The following is an 18,050-nucleotide window of genomic DNA, read 5'->3' on the forward strand; positions in this document are numbered from 1 at the left end:
GTGTGAGTGCCGGAATCAAGCTGTGGTCTGCGACCAGAACAGCCAGTGCCCCAGTGCTGAGCTCCTCCACTGCCCCAGCCCCCCACTCCATCGTAAACTCTGTTTTATGTGAGTGACAGCCAGAGCAGAGTTGGTCTCTTTTCATCATGTGGATCCCGGAGATCAAACTTAGTGGCAAGCACCTTTACCTCCTGGGCCATCTCCTGGACACTCCACCAGGACCCGGAACTCAGTGTTTTAGAACGGCTAGCCAAAACGCTGCCGGGACCCACCCGGCTCCACTGCTCCCATGCTGACGTCACACACTTTCCTGAGGAGTTAGCCTGCAAAGCACTTTCCCGACCACACTGTCTCCCCAGTGCTAGATTCGCCTTTTTCTTCAAATGGGACAGTTATGTAATGGAACCCGGTTTAAGTAATTCTCAGTAAGCTACTAATAAAAAGACACACCTCCATTCTTCTCGCTGATATGAGCACTCCAGTTTAACTTCCAAGTATTTATTTCTTCCCTATGAGAACCTTATTCTGAGAAGGTCTGGATTTTGTCCCGTTTTTAATTTCCTGGGGTGACTCCAGCACCTCAAGAAACACTGTACTCATCTTTAACAACACTCTAAACATTTGTTCCTTTGTTACTGGACCTTACAGAAGACCGCCCCCTGCTGGCTGACACACCGGACCTTCATTCATTCCCGGTACCAACAGCATCCCACGTCAGGAACATCCCAGCCTCTCACGAAGTCTTTAAGGACAGTCGCAATAAATATGTATCTTCACACAGAAGCTTTAAAAAAATACTTTTAACACAATACAATGGTATTGCCAAGAGCTACAATTCAACAGAGAACACTGCTAAAACATTCATATAAATACTAACATGTGCAGATTCACTCATTAGAAAATTCGCCTATTAGAATACTAAAGACCTGTGCCAGCAAAGTCCAAAGAAAACAACTATCTGAACAGGGGGAACACTAAAAATACCAATTATGAGGGCTATGGAACAGTGGGGGTGAGGATTTGGGACATGTGCCATTATGTCACAATGGACACAGTCTAGAATACAATTTTAGACTAGCAGTGTATAAAAATACTTTTTAAACAATACTTTTGGTAGGCATAAGTAGCGCTTAAAAACAAACAGCTATGTAGTTTTTCAGGTCTTCTGAAGGCCTAGAAACAATTCAATTTACCACCTTTGGCTAGCTCTTAAGACACGGACCTGGACAGCAAGCTCTCGCGCACATATACGTACACACACACACTGAGACTAACACAGCCTCCTTCCTTGTCTAGGGTACACACTGACAACGGCAAGAGGCTTCCATCTCACGAAGGGTGTAAAATGAGGAGGGGCCCATCCCCAATTCCAGGGCTGGATGATCACAGAAAAAAAAAAAAAAAAACAACAACAAAGTGGAGCTCATGGGCACATGGTTTGCCTTTTCCCTAAGGGCCCAGCCTGTGAGTTTAGTCTGGCATATCAATGTTTAGCTTGGGAGGTGGCGGAATGTACTTCCCAGGACTCTGCGTTATAACTACCCTGGTCTTCTTTCCGAACATTGGTGCAATTTTCGGAGCTTCTGGAACCGATGCGTCTTCTGCATCTTCACTGTCTTCATGATGGAGATCGTAAGAGATATTCCCATATTCTCTTAAGAACGGGAAGACCTCAAGTAGAAACTGGCAGAAATCCCTGCGAATACCAAACCACCAATGATTGCCCCCTTTCCGCCTAAACGTCGTGGCCATCAAAGTCAGTAATGAGAGCCAAAGGGGGATGAATATGGAAATGTACGAGAACGTATTGTGATCATCCAGTCTGTGAACTAGCAGGACCTCAAAGGTGAGCAGGGGTACGACAATCGTGATCCAGCTGATGGCCATGGTCACATGTGTTCTTCGCTGCTCAGCAACCACATCCAGGGACCGCAGAAACAGGAGGGACCACACGATGTAATAGAGAACCACCAGGCAGAGAAACGACATGAGGATCCACAGGGGCACGAACACCACCAGCCATGGCCAGTGGATAATCCTGTCCAGCCTCAGGGCGATGAAGATGAACTGCAGGATATTGACAGAGCACAGGATCTCCAGCTCCAAGGACCTGTCATGGCGGAAGCCCCAGACGCAGGCAGCCACGGACACCGGGGAAACGAAGAAGAGGGGCATGAAGACCAGCAGCCAGAAGTGCGTGCCCCTCTCCACCCTGTCGCAGACTAGGATCTCAAACATCAGGAGCAGCAGGTGGATGCCCACGGCAATCAGCATGGCTTTGAACTCCACGCAGGCTTCCCCCTCCGTGCGGTAACGAGGGTTGCGGGCCCACACGCCCGCACCCACCGAGGCGCCCACGATGACCAGGAGCTTCCACAGCCAGATGGGCGCGAAGACCGCCCAGTAGCTCCACTGGATGACGCCGTCCAGGCGCAGGGGCAGGAGCACGGAGAAGAGCAGCAAGCAGGCATAGATAAGGAACTTACTGGGATTGAAGTCCTGGAACAGGCCCCTGGGGTTCATGGCGAAGGTTGTACCACCTCTAGATGGGCATCCGCCCGCCGTGCGGAGGGAGGGGGCTGCAGAACGCCGCCCCGAGAGGCCGGAACACGTGCGCGCAGTCACGTGGCCCGGCCGGAAGCGAGCCGAGGACACAGCGTGAGCTGGCGGGGTACGGTGCGGTGCCTACGCCGGTGGCGCTACCCGGGCCCGGGAGCCCGGGCTTGGGTGGGTGCCCACGCCGCCCGCCTTCATTCCGCACCTCCGTGGCCGACGCCTCGCTGCGTGCGATGTCAGGTGGGACCTGGCGCGCCACGGACTCCGCGACCCCCGGGTCGCTGACTGTGAGCGGCCGAAACCTCCGGAGGACGCTTCCTGGAGGAGGCCGGAACATGGAGGAGGGAATGAGCTCACATCCTCCCGGCAGGCTTGGGGGCGGGGCCCAGAGCGGGGCGGGGCCGGGAACCGAGGGGGCGGGGCTGGGCGCAGGGCAAGGCGGGGCTGTCACCGCAGGGCCGGGGCGCGCGGTTTGGGGGACCGCCCTCCCGACCCCCGGGGGGCGCGCGGCAGGCGCTGGGACTCCTGCGGCGCGAGTGTGCGGACGCCTGGGTGTGCAAAGCAAAGGCGGGTGGCTGGCAGGCGTGGGAGTCAGCGCGCTAGCAACTGCAACTGCCCACCACGGATGAACTTGCGCGCGAGGAGCAGGGCCTTTGCCCCTGGGCCCCGTGCGAAGGTCCGGTGTGCAGGCAGTACACCGATTAGGGTAGTGCCCGGGTCTGAACTCCACCTTGACAGAGCGATTAGCGATTCTCAGGCTGCCCCCAAAAGGTTGTGCGGAGTCACCAGAGAAGTGGAGGGGTGGGTACCAGGGAGGATATCAGACACCACCAGGCCGGGAGCAGGTGAAGAAACTGGACACAGAGAAGGCTTGGTTAGCGGCAGAATTAGGACTTGGATTCAGTACTCTCAACCTTGAGTCCCGTTTTCTTTTATTTGGCCCTGCTTGAGTCTGATTATTTTAGAACTATGTTAGGAAAGGACCAAGGCTCAAGAAATTTAGGTTGTAAAGCGGGGCCTGCCACCCACAGGCTGAGAAAGGAAGCAAATCCAACCCTCTCTGATTAGCTGCGGTGGCTCTGTGGTTTGGAGCACCATTTTCTCTGACCTGCTGGGCAGAACTAGACGATTCCCCCCTCCCATCTCCGCCAGCTCCTGCTTAGCGGAGTCCTGGTTGTTCGTCCTTTTTGCTTTTCAGCCCTGGGCCTAGCCTTCAGGTTCCCTGACACGAAAGTCGTAGGTGGTTAGAGGAAAACGGGGGATGTAGTGGGGTGGAGTAGGGGTTGCTGTTCTCTGCGGAGGAAGGGCTGCCTAGGGAGAAGCAGAGACCCCTACTGCCCCTGCTCCCAGCCCTCCCAGAGAAGAGTGGGAACCACCATTAAGTCCCAGGCTTTCCTCAAGCTTGGTGAGCATCAAGAAGTTGCGTAGGGGCTGGAGGAGGCCAGTGCCAGGCAGCAGAGGGCTCCCCAGCTCAGGAGCCACCACCAGTGGCCAACTCTGAACAGACAGAAATGTCTGCAAGGCCCCATAGCAGTGCTGGCCTGTGCTTGGGGATGTTACAGTTTGTTTTCCAGTGCTGGCCTGTGCTTGGGGGTGTTACAGTCTGTTTTCCTTAGCGGGCTCTTTGGTACTCCCACATTTCAGAAAGAATGTTACCATAGGAAACCGGTTTTTCTAAGTGTATGGTGTGCGTGTGTTTGCACATTCAAATACGCGTGCGAGTTGGGAGTGGGGTGGGGAGGTACACGTGGGGGCCTGAAATTCACATCGGGTGTCAACCTTGATAGCCCACTGTATTCATTGAGGCAGAATCTCTTGCTGAACCCAGATCTTCTCCCAGATTCTAGCTAGTCTAGCTAGCCAGTTTGCCCAGAGGACCCCTTGTCCCTGCTTCCCAAGGACTGGATTGTAGGGCACTGTCATCCAGCTTTCTGTCTGTTCCACCAATGCAGGGCAAGTACTTTTTCCACAGGCACAGCTACCCTGAGGCGCACACAAACTGAAGCTTAAAATGACCCATTTCCCGGAGTGTGTGGGGTGCATTTCTCTAGACCACCAACATGGGCCTATGTTTTCTGAGGGTGCATGACTTTGGGGAGACTGAGAGCCCGGAGGACAGGAACCAGTGTATTCTCAGGTGGGTGGGAAGGCCCTGAGATGTGCCCCCCCCCCCGGGTCTCCTGAACTCACCTGGTCACCTGCTGACACCTGTGTGGGGGAGAGGGTGTGCACGTGCAGAGGACAGTGATGTCACGCGTCCTTTCTGTCTCTCTGTCATTCTTCACCTTATTCCCTCCAGGGGGTAGGTTGGCCAACAAGGCCCAGCATTCCTGTCTCCCCAGCCTCTGAGCTCCAGTGCTGGAGTTAGAGGCCTAGGAAGCCACGCCCAGCTTCTTTCTTATGGACCTCTTGGGATTTGCCCGCAGGTAAGCACAAAGAGCTCTTCCCAGCCCCCACCCCCTAGGTGACACCTGGCCGTGTTTTCTGTCTGCCCCGTCCCCCAAACAGAACACGTTCCCACCAATGCCTACAATAGCAGGGCCAGCTCCCTGTACCTCCTCTTCACATTGTGGAGGTGGAGGAGGCCCCATGCTGTGGCAGGCTACCAAGCCTCCCCCTGCCCTATCTGTGACAGAAAGATAAGCTCCCCAAAGTGAGGACAAAGGAGACAGTGTATGAAAACCTGCTGTCAGGTTCCCAGCACTGGTGGCTGTTGTCACTTGCTGTCTCTGCATTAAATCAGATGTCCCCTCTCCCAAGGACAGGAGCCACATCCTCGAGCTTCCATAGCAGTCCTGCTGCGTGACCTTGCCATCCAGTCCTCGTGCCCACACAGGCCTGTGTGAGGAAAGTACTGTGGGGCTGGGGTGGCTGACTACACACACACACACACACACACACACACACACACACTGTTGGGGCTGAGGTGGCTGACCACACACACACACACACACACACACACACACTGTTGGGGCTGAGGTGGCTGACTACACACACACACACACACACACAGACTGACCAGCAGAGCGTGACTACAGACCACACACACACACTGTTGGGGCTGAGGTGGCTGACCACACAAATGCACACACACACACCCAGGCTGACCAGCAGATTATGATGTCACCTGGAGCCGATTAACAAGGCTCTGCTCCACCCAGGGCCTGGGCCTTCCACAGCTCCTTGCTGGTGTTCCCCTAGCATCTGAGTCCTATTCCCAGGCACAGACTCATTACTTCCCCCAAGGGAGCCAAGCTTCATCGGGACCTTTGAAACTTGGTCTTGGGCCCTAGTAGCTTTTACTGTATGCAGCATTCATTCCTTAGCTTGTATATTAACTAGACAATCACAATCCAAGCATCTGCCCTGTGACCTGCCCTGTCCTAGACACAGGTGCATCATCGAGCTTCTCCCATGACTCTGTGCTGGCCCCTTCCCAGGTCTAGTGTGTGCCGCCTCCTCCAAGAAGCCCTCCATGACCACGCCACCTAAATTGTCACCTCCCTGCATACCGCACCCTGATTGTTCTTCCTGTTTCTTCTGTGCATGTGTGTGAATGCCACAGCATGTGTATGGAGGTCAGGGGATGAAGTCAGTGTCAGTCCTCACCACCTTGTTTGAGGCAAGGTTTCTTGATGGCGGCAGCATACACCAGGGTAGGCAGCGCTTGAGCTTCTGGGGTCTCCTGTCTCCGCCTTCTCTCACTTGAGTGAGAACCGGGATTCCAGATGATGCCATTGTCCAACTCGACATGGGTTCTGAGGGTCCACACTCAGGTCACCAGGCTTACATTGTTAAGTCCTGTACACTGAGACATTTCTCCAGTTCTCTTTCTCCCTTTTCTTTTTTAATCTTTTTTATCTGATCTCATTTTACATACCTATCCCAGTCCCACCCCCTCCCCTCCTCCCACCCCCTCCCCTCCTCCACCCACTCTGTCACCTCCACTCTTCCAGGTGAAGCGGCAGACTTTGTTGACTCCGCATGGGAAGCCTTGCCCTCTCCGTTTCTTATATGCTCACTAATTGATAATCACTTCAGAAAAATGTGGGGCATACTGAGTGCTGGAAGAAGGATGTGAAGGTTTCCAGCCTTGCCACTTACAGAAACCACTGGGTATTGATGGTGCCGGTCCGTCTATTTGTCCTAAACAGGAAGGCTACTGTCCGTTTGCCTCTCCTGTTGTCATAGTGTTAACAGGACAGCTCACTTGTTTTCTCTTTGGCATCTCAGTATCTTGTAGCAGTGGAGGGAGAACAGGTATGTTTGCTTTGACTGTTGCCTAGGTACCATAGCAACTGAAGCTAATTTTTTTTTTGTTATTGTTTGTTTGTTTGTGACAGGGTTTCTCTGGGTAGCCCTAGCTGCCCTGGAACTAGCTCTTTTTCTTTCTTTCTTTCTTTCTTTCTTTCTTTCTTTCTTTCTTTCTTTCTTTCTTTTTTGTTGTTGTTGTTGTTGTTTTTGGAACTAGCTCTTGTAGACCAAGCTGGCCTCAAACTCACAGAGATCCTCCTGCCGCCGCCTCCCAAGTGCTGGAATTAAAGGTGTGCACCACCACTGCCCGGCTGAAGCTAATTTTTTTTTTAAAGACAGGATCCCAGGTTGGCCTAGAACTAAGCGTGGTAGCCCAGGATGACCTAGAACCTCAGACCCTCCTGTCTCTGGGATTAGGTGTGCTCCACTCCACTCCACAGTTTATACAGAGCCTGTGTGTTTGTGTGTGTGTGTGTGTGTGTGTGTGTGTGTGTGTGTGTGTGTGCACGCGCTAGGTCAGCAGTCTCCCACAGAGGTACAGTCAGCCCACTTGAGGCAGCATTTAGTTAACTACCTGGCAGAGTTTGCTTGAGGTGTTTCCAGTAATACTGACTTAGACGGAGACAAGCTGTGTGCACTGACTCAGAGCTACTGTCAGGCAATTGTGTCCTCACCCTGCAGAGCTGTAGTCCAGACTGCATTTCCTGCCTTTCTGTCTCCTTGACGAGGCTGTGTACACTTCCCCGTACCCCAAAGAGGCCATCTTTGAGCCCTGCTTCTCCAGCCTGGGCATCCGGTCTCTCACAGTATGTGACACAGTGAAATCCCCCACCCCCAGAAGCAAGAGCCATACCTGTTCAGGATCCCAAGAGGCCAAAGGCCTGGGTTTACTGATTAGAAAGGTGAGAGCCAGGTGACCCGGAGCTACTTTCTGCTCTTTAAAATGCACTCGTGGCATAGTCCAGTGTGTGACCTGACTTCCTGTGATTATCAACACTTTCTCAGTGTGTTCCTGGCAGGCCACTGGCTTCCACCAATCCAAAAGCTAAGCCTGTCCCCAGAGAGCACATAAAGTCTGCTGTCCCCACCCACCTGTGGTTCTGTAAATAATAGGGTCTCATGTGACCACCTCCATGGTGGATCTCTGCTTTTGGAGCATCCTGAGTCTATGTTGCAGGGCCACGGACACTCATTCGGCTCAGCAGTCTCCTTTTCCACATCAGCATGGTGGTGAGGTCCTAGGAAAACCTACTTGGCCTCACAGACTCCATCTTAAGACATCTGGTGATCAGGGTTGAACTCAGTTCCAGAAAAAAACCATGGAGTGTGCTGTGGCAGCAAAATTGGAGCAAACACAGCCAATCAGAAGACAGGGCGATAAACTACAGTCCAGGTGTTCCTCAGACAGCCTGTCAGCAGTCTGTGGTTTTGCGCCAATCGCCTGACCGATGATTTTAAAGATCACCTTGTCCCACACCCCCTGACCCAATCCTGAAACGCCAAGACAAGGAACTCCCTGCTTGCTGTTTCTCCTTTAAAAACTCCCGCTCCCCTGAAAGCCGCATTCCCTCCATCCGCTGTGTGGGAGAGTTGGACTCTGGACCAGCTTGAGCTTGTCAATAAAGACCTTCATGTGCATCGGAAACTGGGTCCTCGGGGGTCTCACCAGCTCTGTTCCCTCAGCTGTGGAGTCCAGGGCTAGCCCAATGAGCCATCTCACCTGCTCTGTTCCCTCAACTGTGGAGTCCAGGGCTAGCCCACTGAGCCATCTCACCTGCTCTGTTCCCTCAGCTGTGGAGTCCAGGGCTAGCCCACTGAGGTGTCCCTCTAAAATATCTTCATTTCCAACCATGCTTTGTCCTGGGATTCTCCTCAGTGAAGACATGGATGCTAGTCTTACCTGACTGGAGGGCCCCAAGGGTAAGTGCACTGATGCAGGAGATGTTCTGGAGCTGCGTCTCTGTCCCTCGCAGTGACAACAGGATCCCTAAGCTCTCAGCTTTTTTAAACTGTGGCCCTTGCCCCCATGTGTGCTCATGTCACTGAACGTGGGGTTGCTAAAATAATTTGGTAGTAACAAGAGGGTTTTGAGCTTGAAATCAAACAGGTCCTCAGTCACAGCTGTTGCTGATAATGTTTCTCCCCACCCTGTGTTGTGGCCTGTGACTTCATCGCAGCCTTCTCAACACGCAACACGCACTTCCCACTGCGCATGCGTCAAGCCACCAGCACCAACCAGTGCTGCCCGAAACCCCCGTACTCAGATTTGAGATTGCTGTATGTTATGAACTGTAGGGTTTTACTGTCTTGCATACAAAGTTTTCTGCTCTTCGAGAGCCGTGCTGGTTTAATGTGGAGAGCAGGCCGATTTCCCCACGCCAGCACATCGCCAAGCTACGCTGTGTTAGCTGTTTGAGTTGCTGACCTAAGTTTCAGAAAGCATCCCTATGTGAGTCTGGGCTCAGGGAGGGGACAGAATTTCTCAGTTTCTGAAATGGCCCTGCACATGCTGTTTCTCAGTACTTAGGTTATAAAAATTTAAGTCGCTGTCAACTCTGAAAAATGATTTATTAAGGCATTCTGCATTATCAAGTATTCGGGCAGGATTTAGCTTTTATGTAAAAATCAGCCCTTGCTGGCACAGTGCTTGCTATGTAAATTTGCTTTCATCCTTAAATTGTGTTGCCAAAAAATTGTTTTAAAATAAATTTCTTTATGATTCATCAGTGAATGTTTGATTTGTGTGCCTATCTTATGTGCCGGGAACCTGTAAGAACACCCGGTGAGGTGGAATGGGAAGTGGGGAAGTCGTAAGGCCGGGGCAGTGTGGTGAAATGTACCCCGAAACTCCTCTCAGGCTGCAGAGCTTGGAGCTGGGGTGCAGGCGCATCCCCGGGGTGTGGAGCACAGTGCAGACGTGGGAGGTTTGCCGTGCTGTGGTTAGAGTGTGAAATGCCTCCCACAGGCTCGTGGGCTTGAAAACTTGGTATGGGAAGAGAGGCGCTGTTCCAGGGAGCTTGTGGAACCAAGGGGTGGAGCATGGCAGAGGAAGTGGGTCCTTGGGGTGGCCTCTGCTTCTCCGTCTGTACACAAACGAATCTCACCATACCGTTTCTGCCGCGATGCACTATAGCTCCTCAAACTTTGAGTCCAAATCAACCTCCCTTGAGGGCTCCCTGCCAGGCATTTGGTTGCAACGGTGAGAAAAGCGCTGCAGTGGTTTGCATGAGAATGTCTCTAGTAGGGCTCCTGTGTTTAACTGCTTGATCCCATAGAACTGGTTGGGAAGGGTTAGGAGGTGTGTGACCCTATTGGAGGAGGTATGCCATAAGGTGGGCTTTGAGGTTAGTGTGTAATTGTGCCCACCCCCCTTGGAGATCAGGCGCAAGGTCTCAACTACTGATCCAGTGCCAGGACTGCCTGCCTGCTGCCACACTCACACCATGGACTAGCCCTCTGGATCTGTGAGGCCCAAACACTTCTTTTTTAAGTTGTCTTGGTCCTGGTGTTTTGTCATAGAAATAAAAAAGTAACTAAGCCAGACAGTGGTGGCGCACACCTTTAATCCCAGCACTCCGGAGGCAGAGGCAGGCAGATCTCTGATGAGTTAGAGGTCAGCCTGGTCTACAAGAGCTAGCTCCAGGACAGACTCCAAAGCTACACAGAAACCTGTCTCAGAAAAAAAAAAAAAAGTAACTAAGACAGAAATTGGTACCAGTAGTAAAATATGTATAAAATATGTATAAGAGGTTGCTACCAGGAGTGAAGGCTGCTGTGATAGGCCTGAGCGTGGTTTTTTTTTTTTGTTGTTGTTGTTGTTGTTTTTTTTGAGGAATGTGGAAGACTTTAGGACTCTGGACTAGGAAAGCAATTGACGCTGTCATAGTTGGGGTACTATTGCTATGATGAAACACCACGGCCAGAATCAAGTTGGGGAAGAAAGGGTTTATGTGGCTTATCATTTTCACATTGTAGTCCATCACTGAAGGCAGTCAAGACAAGACAGGACTGGAATCTGGCTGGAAGCAGGAGCTGATGCAGAGGCCATGAGGGGAGCTGCTTACTGACTTACGTCCTAGGGCTTGCTCAGCCTGCTTTCTTATAGAACCCAGGACAACCTGCTTAGGAATGGCACCACCCAAAATGTCCTGGGTCCTCCCCCCATCAACCACTAACTAAGAAAATGCCCTACAGGCTTGCTACAGCAGGGTCATATGGAGACATTTTCTCAGTTGAGGCTCCCTCCTCTCCCATAACTCGTATGTGTCAGGCTGACATAAAACCAGCCAGCATAAATGCTGTCAGTGGAATTTAATGGACAGCCCTACTAGGAACTGGAAAGATAATGGTGCTAAAAACAACAAGGACTATGGAGGCCCAGCTCAAGAGGTTTCAGAGGAAATACTATGAGCTAAAGATCATTTTTATAATACTTTGGCAAGGAATAGGGCTACTCTTGTCCTAAGACTCTATCCAAGGTTCCACAGAAGAGTTTTGGGCTCATTTCATGGACTGAGGGGATTTTAAACAAGCTGATGTCGACTCTGTCCTGAGTTTTTAATGAGTGCTCTTATGCATGTCGATCATAAGAAAGATCAAACAGGGCAAAAAGAAACACAAAACATACAGTTTGTGGAGAAAAAGGGCACTGGGAAACTTAATGTTGGAGCAGTCTTCTACTCCAAGAGAAAAGGCCTGTTGTGAACTAAAGAGAGGGTCCTCAGGGTAAGACCCCACCCAGCTAAGCTTCCAACCTGTGAGAAGGACGTGCCTGCAGGATCTCCTGCTCCACCAGCAAAGGAAAGCATCAGCAAGTCAAACAGGTACAGCTGTAATTCCGAGAGGGGCCCAGGTTCCAGACCAAGCAGGCAGCAGAACGCCACAGCTGCAGCCACCTGGTTCTGGCCTGAGTCAAGGACACAGGAGTCGAGGGACTGTGGAGTCTTCCCCCAGGCCAGGTGTGAGGCAGGGGAGTTCCTGAATAGAGGCTGGGAGGCCCTTACATAAAGCTGTTAAAAACAGAAGCCTGGATTGCCTTGGAGACCCTAGGGGATTGGAGCTGCCAGTGCTGTGGGATGTCTGCCAGGGAGAGCTGCAGACAGAGAGTGGAGACAGCCCAAGAGAGAGAAGTGTGTTGCAGTCAGACAAGCTGGAAAGAAACAGACATTGCGATGGCTAACGTCATGTTTTACTATGGCTCCAGCATCATACCTGACTGCCTGCTGTCCTGCTCCCGCCATAACGTTCATGGGCCAGCTCCTGGAACTGTGAACCCCAAGTTAAATGTTTTCTAAGTTGCCTTGGTCCTGGTGTTATGTCATAGCAACGGGAAAGTAGCTAAGACAATATCTAAAACATCCATGTTAGAGCGGAGGAGCCGAGGAGCCTGGCTCAGGTGTCCTGGGCAGCCTTCTGCCTCTCCATAGCAGTGGGGGGGGGGGGGCAGGCGGGTGCTGACACTAACAAGCATGCCCTCAGGAGAAGAGCTTGGGGTCTTTGAAACTCTTGGCTAGCAGTTGTTTTTAAAGAATTATTGCCTAAGGAGATCCCAAAGCTCAAAGTGAAAAATGAAAGAAATTTTGCCTATGAGGGTCATTTCCATCGAAAGCACCGCAATGCCTGAGGATATATGTGCATCGTGTGTGTGTGTGTGTGTGTGTGTGTGTGTGTGTGTGTGTGTGTGTGTACTATGTTTAGTTGGGGGCTTCTCCCCAGCCCCCTGGCATCCATCTTAAAATGTTGGGCAGGAAAACTCCATTCCAAGTCCCTACCCTGGGAGTGGCAGCAGGCCAGACTCTGCCTCCAAGAAAGCCCACCAAACAGTGAGATCTTCCTGTGTGTGTGTGTGGGGGGGGGTGTCAAGAAAGTCCTCCAAAGGGTGACCCCTCCCCAGGGAAGGTCAAGACCACTCCCACAGGCTATTTAAACTGCCCCCCAGAGAATGAACACGTGGTCTCCCCGCTTTCCCTGGTCTCTCAGGTTCTCCTGGGGGCCACCCCAGAGCGCTGTAAACCTGGGCGTCTTCTAATGTGGTATGATGGGGATTACTTCATCAGCGGAGAGGTTTGTTGGCAAAAGAAAATACTTAACATGCTGGAGCCCACGAAGATCAGAGGTCACCAGATTCCCTGGAAGTGGAGTTACCGGAGGCTATGGGACTGAACCTGGTCCTTTGCAAGAGCAGTAGGTGCTCTTAACCACTTAGCCACCTCTCTGAAGCCCCACCCTGATTTTCTTTTCTTTTTCTTTTTTTTTTTTTTTTTTGGCCTGAGATCAGAGCATTGAGATTAGCATTTCTGCTCCTGAAGTCGCTCCTCCACTCCTCCTGACAGTGGGCTGTGCAGACTCCAGTGATCAGTTCTACTGTGTATTGCAGTCCAGAAGTCTGGGTGGACTCAGTTCTCTTCCTTTTACCAAACTTGGGGACTGAAGGAGATGCCTGAGTCAGGCCCAGGCCAGGTGAACTCCAGGCAGTGTTCTGTTGTCTGACTCCAAACACCACAGCAGGTGGGCCTTACCCAGAGTAAACTCCTCAGGCAGGGCTTGCCATGGCTGCTTCTAGATGCTTCTTGCTCCTCATTCTGTTGATGTTCTTGAATGGACCATGTCCTTTATTCTGCCATCTGTCCCCTGGCAGGGTTGTACCTTTGCTTCTTGCCCTCAAGGGTGTCTTCTTGCCTCCGTTTGCAGTGCAGAACCATGGTGTAAAGCTTGAACTTCTCCAGAACAGCCTATTCCTCCCATCTCTGCCACTGCTTCCCTTAGCTTATGGTGGACTCTGTGCGCCTTGGGTAAACATCCTGTCATTGTGCCTATTTGAGTCTGAGCCCAACACTCACACTAGAATGCTCACACCAAAACACTCACACCAAAACGCTCACACTAGAACGCTCACACCAGAACGCTCACACCAGAATGCTCACACCAGAACACTCACACCAGAACGCTCACACTAGCACACTCACACCAGGTCAATTTGTGCAGTATTTTATGGGGAAACCCAGAAACCTGTGTCCCTAAACTGGATTTGATCTTTTTTTGTCCCAATCCATCACTTGATCAACACTGTTCTCTTAAGCTTTTTTAAAAAAATTAACAGAAGCAGGGCAGTGATGGCGCACATCTTTAATCCCAGCACTCAGGAGGCAGAGGCTGGCGGATCTCTGTGAGTTCAAGGCCAGCCTGGTCTACAGAGCAAGTTCCAGGACAGGCTCTAAAGCTACACAGAAACCCTATCTCGGAAAACCACACACACACACGCACACACACACACACACACACACCACCAACAACAAAAAAAACCCAAAAGAACAGAATTATAGAATCACTGATGTAGGAGAAACATGGCTCTAAAGCAGGGATGTGTAACTGTACACACACATGTTACTACACACACAGGTCACTGCACACACACACGTCACTGTACATGCATGTCAATATACACACATAAATATACACATGCCGCTGTGCACACACGTCATTGCAGACACACATCACTGCATACACACGTCACTGTACACACATGTCACTGCACACCATGTCACTGTACATACCTGTCATTGCACACACATGTCACTGAATATATATGTCACTGTACACACAGTTCCCTGGGTGGGACTCAGATGACTAGGGTGGCCTCGGATTCACAGAGATCTGCTTGCCTCTGCCTCTCAAGTGCTGGGATTAAAGACGTGAGATACCAATGTCTGGCTCTATTTCTAACCATGTATTTCTGGTACAATTCTTTGTCCTGGGACACAAGAACCCGGAAATCCCGGTGAGTCTCCTGGGACTCAAATCTGTACCTATGACAAGGGAAAGAGACAGGTAAGCCCCACCTTTAGTTTGCTGTGGCACACACACATAGCATTGAGACACACTCATCCACTACACATACACACATATACAATGCACACACGGGCACAGACACCCCTGAGACACACACACTCTGGTTGTGGAAAGTGAAAGCTGCAGGCAGCTGTGCAAGGGAACACTAAGCCCGGAGAGAAGAACTGAGCAGTGGGCTCTGTCTCAGAACTGCTCTGAACTCTGAGGTCACAGGACCTTGCCCTGCAGAGGAAACTGTCTCGAAGCTTCCTGACTGCAAGGTAGGTGGGGAGGGGGGTGTTTCCTGTTATTCCAGGGTTTCTGCTGGTGGTGTAGTTCTTAAAATCCCCCCTCTGCTTAGCCCTTCTGAGGCCAGCTGCTGTGGCCCAGTCACCCTGGCTCCCTGACTAGGGTCTGTGTCTGTCTCAGAACCCAGCCTTGACCTGCCTTCCCCTGCTCCCTCCAGTTCTCAGGCTCGAGTAGGTGAGCCTCATCCCCACTTTCCCAGAAGTCTCCTGCTGCCTGCTTATCACTTCCAAGAGGACCACTTGCACCCAAGCCTGTGAAATCTCTTCTGAATGTCATGGTGTGGCTCAGCTCCTGTCAGGCACAGGAAGACAGTGGTTAGACAGTCTTCTTGGAACAAGCAGGGCTGGGGGTTAAGAGGGGTTGCAGAGAGGCCTCTTGGAGAGTCCATTTCTGTTACTGGAGTTGTTTGGGTCAGAGCCTGGGCCTTGCAGCCCTGACAAGCACTGGTCCTCAGTAGGTCTATTAAAGAGGCAAGAAATATGGAAAGTCACAGAAAGATTTCTTCAGTGTGCCCCCTGATACCCTCCCACCCAAACCTCCAGCCTCCCGCCCTCCACACAGCCCAGGCCTGAATGGAGAGGCAGGAATGTGCATAGCTAAGCAGTCCTGGCCCAGGTGTGGGCCTGTCTATCACTGACTGACCCATCATTGCCTCGGTTCCACTCTTGCCTACAGGATGGGCTGACTGTCACAACTGTGAAATCTCCTCGGAGACAAGATCCCCGTGATTGGTGCCAGGTAGGGTCTTTTTGTTCTCCCACTAGTAGACTCCTGTGGGAATTCCAGCTCCTTCGGGTCCATTGTTTCAATTCTCAGCCAAAGAGCGGCACGGGTGATCCTTCATAATGTCTCCATTGCTGCCTGGACAGGAACTTTACCTGCACTAGGACAGGAATGACAGCCAGGAGCAACAGAAGGGGGTGGGCATAGGACAGGATGAGGAGCGGCCACAGTGGAGGGTATCAGTGGGTCCAGGGTCCAGCCATCATGTACTGAACCTTAGGACGAGGGACCAGGTGAGGCTAAGGGACTCGGTGTTATCAGGGACTGAGGGAGGCGCTGAGAAAGGGGTGGCACCCTGCACACTGGCTCCTTGGCAGGGCAGGGAGGGTAGAAGGGCTGGGAGATGTCAGCCCTGACTCAGAATGAGTCACTGTCTGTGTCCTGGCCCTGTCCCTGCAGCCCTCCCTTCCTGGAATGTAAGGTGGGAAGTATAGGCTTGTTCTTGGGGTTGCCTCGTGTGTCTCCAGTTCTGGATCCCACAGTGGGAATCCAATTCCCTTGAGTCTCTCTCCCTCTGGTACTTGCTCTCGATGGGACTCTGGGCCCGAGGAGAGCAACAGAGGCACCCTTCTGCTGAGCTCACCCCCAGCCCCAGTCCAGTTCCCGCCTCATCCCCAAATCCCCCATTCCCACCTTGGGTGCAGGTAAGTCTGGTGTGAGGAGCCTTTGAACTCAGCAAAGATGGAGAAGGGCCCTCAGGTAGTGAGCTCTTCCGGTTCCCCTCCTGGGCTGCAGGAGGGTGGATGTGACTCCCCATCTGGGTTTATTGCCCAACAAGGCCAAAGAGAGAAAGACCTCCTCCTAGATGCCCGTCAGGTGCCAGATCCTATCTCTAGGTGCCTCCACTTTCCCCTCTGGCTGAGGTCTTGAACTTCTGACCCTCCTGCCCACACCTCACAAGCATGGGCATTGTATGTGGGTTCCACATGCTCAGTTAATGCCATACTGAGGGGAACCCAGCCTGGTCAGGGGCCTCAATGCCAAAAGCATCCTTAACATGGGTGGCCATTGAGCCCTCCTCTGAACGACTGCCCTGGGTCTCCCTTACTCCTCCCGTGTCCCCAGGAGTCACGTGCTGACTCGGGAGGGAGGGCCTGTGGCCCAGGTGACCACAGGGGCAGTAGCTCTAAACTGTCTCTTTGTGTCAAAGCTTGGCAGCAGATGGGGGATTTCTGGAAGGTGGGTGGGGGAGCCAGGAAGGAAAGCACCAAGGACCTGGTGTTTCCCTGGAAACTGGAAAACAAAGAAAGGATGGGGGGTGTTCTACCCACAGGCTTGTTTTTTTCCCTTTAAAAGGAACCAGCCTGGATCCCAAAGGGGAGGGCCAACGTCCTTCAACTTCAAGGGTTTCCCTCTAGTCCATAATCTGTGTGTGTGTCCCAATGTGGGGCCCAGTTCACCCTTTTTTGGGACCGATTCACCAGCCACGTGGCACACTGGGCACTGACTCTCCCTCCCATGGCCCTACAGCAGGCTGCTGCTCAGTGCTTCCCGGCTCGTGACCCACACGCTGCTGCATGCAATCCCCACGGTGCACACAGTCTGCAACACATACTGACAGAAAACTTTGGGTTTTCTCTTTTTCCTGGTCCCCGAATCTCAGAATTGTTTGATCGCCTTAACAACTGCTCTTAGTTTGTTAAACAAAGCATATTTTTGCAGTACCTAAGTGCTATTCACTGCTGCTAGCGTCTCTCGGCCACGTGGCTGCAACTGAGCCACCATTGCTTGGCTGCAGAACCAGGCGGGACAGAAACCTCTGTCAACAAATGGTGCCAACGCGGACAACTACATCCACATAAAACCTGAGAGAGCTTGGGAAGTAATTCTAGAAACAAAGGAACAGAGTTAAGCATGGCTTCTCGGTAGCAGCATTTTCTCGGGTGGGCTCTCTTTGCTATAAGCAAGTGTGTCTCATTTAAGAGAGGCCTCCTAACTCAAAAACCTTGCAGGTCTTTTAAGAGCCCCCCCCCAACACTTAAATGGTGTTGATGGATAACCAACAGCATACTTGTTGGTGGTGGCGGCATGGACCTTAAATGAACATGCCTCTGTCTAGTACCTCTGTCATGAAGCTAGAATCTCAGCAAGCTAAGGAATGGACTGGATCCAGTCATCAAAGTCATGGCTTTAATCCTAGCCATATTGCTTAGCAAATTAAAGACTCATGTAGTCAGAAAAAGAAAGATACACAGTAAAGATAGATTCAGACAAAAAAAAAAACCAAGCCCTTTAAATGGTTTACAGTGTGTTTAAAAAATATATGTAGGCTTGGGAGAGAAAAGAAAAAGGATAAAATCCTTTATAAAAAGTTGTGTGTG

The 18,050-nt window shown here is 51.8% G+C and overlaps 1 protein-coding gene across 1 annotated transcript; it reads right to left on the minus strand.

Moving 5' to 3' along the window:
- Positions 1-468: 468 nt before the first annotated feature.
- Tmem185b (transmembrane protein 185B) lies at positions 469-2,532 on the minus strand. The gene has a single exon (XM_050124469.1). The coding sequence runs from the start codon at positions 2,521-2,523 to the stop codon at positions 1,471-1,473; it is 1,053 nt and encodes a 350-aa protein (XP_049980426.1). The 5' UTR covers positions 2,524-2,532; the 3' UTR covers positions 469-1,470.
- Between the last annotated feature and the right edge of the window lie 15,518 nt (positions 2,533-18,050).

The sequence above is a fragment of the Alexandromys fortis genome, unplaced genomic scaffold (genome assembly GCF_014885135.2).
Source record: "Alexandromys fortis isolate MF-2015 unplaced genomic scaffold, M_Fortis_MF-2015_v1.1 scaffold_232, whole genome shotgun sequence".
In the NCBI taxonomy this organism is placed as follows: domain Eukaryota; kingdom Metazoa; phylum Chordata; class Mammalia; order Rodentia; family Cricetidae; genus Alexandromys; species Alexandromys fortis.

Coding starts and splice junctions, on each gene's coding strand:
- Tmem185b (XM_050124469.1), bottom strand. CDS start 2,523: ATGAACCCCAGGGGCCTGTTCCAGGACTTCAATCCCAGTAAGTTCCTT.